The sequence below is a fragment of the Apaloderma vittatum genome, unplaced genomic scaffold (assembly GCF_000703405.1).
Source record: "Apaloderma vittatum isolate BGI_N311 unplaced genomic scaffold, ASM70340v1 scaffold25014, whole genome shotgun sequence".
NCBI classification, from domain to species: Eukaryota; Metazoa; Chordata; class Aves; order Trogoniformes; family Trogonidae; genus Apaloderma; species Apaloderma vittatum.
Window position 1 is genome coordinate 10,238 of NW_009712487.1, and position 4,443 is coordinate 14,680.

The 4,443-nt window shown below is 50.6% G+C and overlaps 1 protein-coding gene across 1 annotated transcript in view; it reads right to left on the reverse strand.

Moving 5' to 3' along the window:
* Positions 1-3,666: 3,666 nt before the first annotated feature.
* Positions 3,667-4,443, reverse strand: part of TMEM230 (transmembrane protein 230) — a 1,661-nt gene continuing 884 nt past the window's right edge. The window contains exon 3 of the mRNA XM_009868012.1: positions 3,667-3,807. Coding sequence (XP_009866314.1) covers positions 3,667-3,807 — 141 coding nt within the window. The remainder of the gene's footprint in view (positions 3,808-4,443) is intronic.

Sequence of the window (4,443 nt, forward strand, 5' to 3'; positions counted from 1 at the left end):
GTCTCCTGGAAGCCCCCTGAGGTCCCTCAGCCAGCTCGTGGGCAGCAGGTCCGCCCCTTGCCTCCGCACTTGAATGGCACCACTTGGTACAAACCTGCTGCCTGACTCCCCTCCTCAAGGGAAACTGGTTGTGGGAAGCGTTAGAAAAATCGACGTTAATTACCTCCAGCATCTTTGAGCCAGGAGCCACTGGTGGCATCTGCACCACGAGCAGCAGTAGGGAGTCTCCCGGAGAGGAGTCTTTGCTTTTATAAATCAACCCTGGAGGAAACTTCTCTGGGACTGCTGGTAGCTCAGGCCAGAGGACTCTAGAATGACACTTCCAAATGTCTTTCCAGCAACTTCATAGTATTAAATTAGGCACACGATCACAGAAATACATCGTACAACAACAATAGAAGAACATCTCTGAGGATACATGAATTCAGGGACTCATAAACTAGAGAAAACCCTAAAATCTGGGTGCCTGTTCTTTCTCCAGAGCTTCTGTACGTAATAATACCCCATCAGGCTAGATAAATGCTGACTATTTTTTCTCGGAGACAGTTGCCTCACCGAGTGCCCAGGATGGATGATGCTCAGGGAGGGAAATAGCTCTTCAGTATCATCCTCATCCATCAGTGCTCGGCCGGTGCCTGATTTATCATTCAAGCCCTGCTCTACAGCCAGAAACTTCTTCACAGGCGTTTTCCTATTGCCCTCAGCGCTGCCGTGAGCCGGCCCATCCTTTCCAAGCCCACATGGCCCCCGATTTCACCGATGGGGAGCCCAGGAGTCGCTCACCGGGGGGGTTTGGCATCGACGTCCAGCACCTGGGGCGGAGGGAAGGACACAGGGACAGCATCGGGCAGCGCGGGGATGGCAGCAAAGGAGCCGAGGCAGCCGCGCAGATCACGCAGGCAGACCCGCAGATCGGTGGGAGCAGAAGGAAAAGCACAAAACCAACAGCCCCGGTGGGGAGGAAAGCTTCATCCTTCCGTCAGGCTTTGAGAGATAAAAGGGCCGACTGCGCCAGTTACGCTCAAACCTACGCTCAGAGAAAGAAGATGCTTGCAGGAAAATTTTCCAGTCTCTTGAAATAGATGCAAATTGATGCTATTTTGCAAGAGAAAAATGAACCCTGGCTATTAGCTACACTACAGCCAGACAATTAATAGACACTTGAACATCTAGAGACTTGTACTCTGGAGGAAAATCGTGCTTAGAATGCAATACATCAGCTCAAAGAACGAAGTTGTCTGGATCTATATTTTCCCAGCAGTCAACGTACCTTTTTGTCTTCCCCCAAAGTGTCTCCTTTGTTCCAAATTAGATAGAAAACAATCCCTAGAGAAACAAAAATTCCCCTGTGGCCATCCCACATGCGCAGGGACTGTTCTCACTTAGACACTGTGCTGGCCTGAGGATTTTGCTTCCACCAATTAAAAAAAAAAAAATTAATTGCCTTTCCTCCAGAAACGCTGACACGTTCTTCTCCTGTCCCCTACGTTTACTTACCTGTTGTAGCCATCCCAGGCTCCCCAACTTTCTGCATCTTCTCCCTTCCCCCTTTTTCTTTTGCTTCCCTCCCACTTCCTCTCCCCTCACCCCAAACCCAAACAAATCCACATTCTTATCCCCTAATAGAGGCTGATTCATGGCTTTGCGCTCTCTCGGCCAGACCCAGCTTTAATTGACACGTTTCAGCCGCTGCCAAGCGGGACGTGACCACATCTGGGACGCAGGGCTGCCGGCGGCCCCGGGGCCAGCAGCCGGGCCAGGGCCGGCGTGACGCAGCCGAGCGGGAGAGAACGTGCCTGGTTGTTGCCTTCAGAGATGGAGAGGGAGCTCCCGAATCCAGTCGGTTATTCCCCAGAGAGCAGCACTAGGGCACGCGCAAACCAGTTAAGTGAAACGAGGGAGGTTATAAAAAAAGAAAAGATCGTGGCTCAGGCTTTGGGTTTAATCTAGAACGTTGGGGGAGGGAAAAAAAAAAAAAAGGCAATTTTAAGAGTACTTTCAGAGCAAGGTGTCCATCCAGCAGCGTTCTTGTCTCAACATCACCAGGTATCTCTGCACTGACAGCGATTCCTGCCCCTCTTCCTTTCAAAAACTCAGCGCGCAGGAGGAGCATCAGGAGCAGCCGGAGGCTGCATCACACACACACCGCTCCTGTCCTGTCCCGGCACCAAGGGAGCTGGGCATCTGCACCCCAAACCAAAGCCATTAGAAGCCTGGGGTCTCTGTACATCATAAAAGGGCTGCATGTGAGGTTCAAAAACTGAATCCTGACCTGAAGAAGCACTTTTTCCCTCCCAGGTGCCCAGCTCTGCCCCGAAGCCAGCCAAGGCTCCTGGAGAGCAGCTGGAGCTGGTCCAAAGCTGCTGGCTCAGCAAAGCCGAACGCCGATCGGAGCGACTGCATTAGCAGTTGGGAGCAGGAGGCAACAGCAGATTCAGCTAAAGCCTTAATCTGGCTGCCCAGAACAGTTTTTAGCGCACACAGAGATCTGTGACTGTGAAAAAGACAAGCTTATGGTTTGTACACAGAAATACAGCGACGTTTATTCATATTAAACACATCTACTTGCAGCACTAATTGTCACATTCTTGTTCCCCGGGACACCGAGTCCATTCCCACTTCAGGAGACAGGCAGGTTTTACTTTACATAAAATTTAGCTTCCAATCTGTTTTCCCTGAACAACATGTCACTGAAACTAGCAAAACAAGGCAAACGGGATTTATTCAGTACAAACTATACAGAGATTTCCTTTTTACTGGCCTGGGGAGTTATGCACCGCAGATCATCTAAAGGACCAAACGATTCCAAATATACAGACACACAGATGGACTCTTAAGTGTCTCCAACCTCCACACTAGTCAAACCCAATAATTTGGGTATTTTAGACACTCTGAGTCCTGGTCCGGATTCCAATTCCTCTCCTCGTATCCGTTTGGTTTAAAATAAGCAAAATCCAAACAGCGCTCCTTTTAAAGAATAAGCAGATTTTTGCCAAAAGGAACAGTGGCATGGGAAAAAGTTTGCTTCTGAAGCGTGTGTTTGCTGAGCAAATCAGCTCGCTCAGTCGGACGAGAGGAATTGTGGAGCAAACGCACCCCATGTACATTATTTCAGGCAAGAGAAGTTCTCCCCCTCTCGTACGCATCTCGCTTTCGTTACTCCAGAAAAGCATCAGACAAGGAGGCTGGAAGCGTTTCTGATGGACAGAGAGCAGGAGAATTTCACTACGGTGTTTGTCTGCAAAGGAAAACCCAACTATAACCACAATCTCACCGAAAACAAAAATAAACTCTGCAAAACAGTTAGAAAAAAAACCCCACAAGTATTTTTGCTGCTGAAATGAGCTCATCTGTTTTTTGGAAAATTGCTAGAATTGTCTTGCCCAAGTAGAACTTCTTACAAGCAACCAACATTATGTAACCAAAAGAGGAAAAACACAAGAAATCGCATGTTCCTCCCACCCAGTGTTGCAATCCCTTTGGTCAGTTCTGCGTTCAAACCCCCAGTTCCCCCCCACCCCAAGCGAAAAACCTGCAACATCTCAAAACCAGGCGCTGGAATCTCGCGATTTACTTCATCTACAACCTCGCAGCCCCCCCTCGGATATCCAGGGGAACTAACAGCTCTTACCGCCCACCTAATTACAACGCGGTTAAATACATCGTTCAATCGTCAAAATCCGGGATGTCGTCATAGGAGTAGCCCCGGTAGCCTTTGGAAGCGTAGTAGGCGATGCGCAGGTGGTAGAAGCCCGGGAGAAACACGAGGATCCCGATGATGAGCACGGGGATCGCACGGTCCGTTCCCTGCGGAGAAGGGAGACAAAAGTGCAGTGAGAGATCTTGGGGGGTTTCCTTTTTCTTAAGTCCATTCACCCCTAAGGTACAACAAAAAACCCTAAAATTCATCTCACGCCAGAGATATCTCTGCTTTTCTTCCACCTGAGCTGTAAGGCCTCTCCCTGCCTCCTCCTCCTCGCTACAGGAAACCCTCGACTGAACTTCTCCTCCAGGTCGGAGGGGCGGCTCCTCCTAACACGAATCCTGTAACAAAACCACCAGGCGTGGGGCTCGGCCGAGAGCGAGCTCTTATCTGCGCCCGGGCTGGTGCTGATACGGCCCAAACTCTTTTGTTCCCACAGCGATAAGCGGCAGCCGGCAACCGTAGAACAATTCCACACGGCCCAAGGTAGAAGGGGAGGTGTGTGTGGAGGAGCAGAGTGAGCCGGGAACAAGAGATCCCCTCTGGAGGGGTCAGAAGCGCAGAGAGGTGAGAACAGCGCTGCCGTGTCCAGCGCAGGGGGCTGGTGGCTCTTACACAAGTTACCAGATGATCTTCCCTAGGAAAGCCGTGATCCCAGCGCGAAGATTTCCAGGAGAGCGAAGCTGACCTCTGCGGGGACGTCGCACTGACATAAACCCGTACCCCGGCGGGGAAAGAGA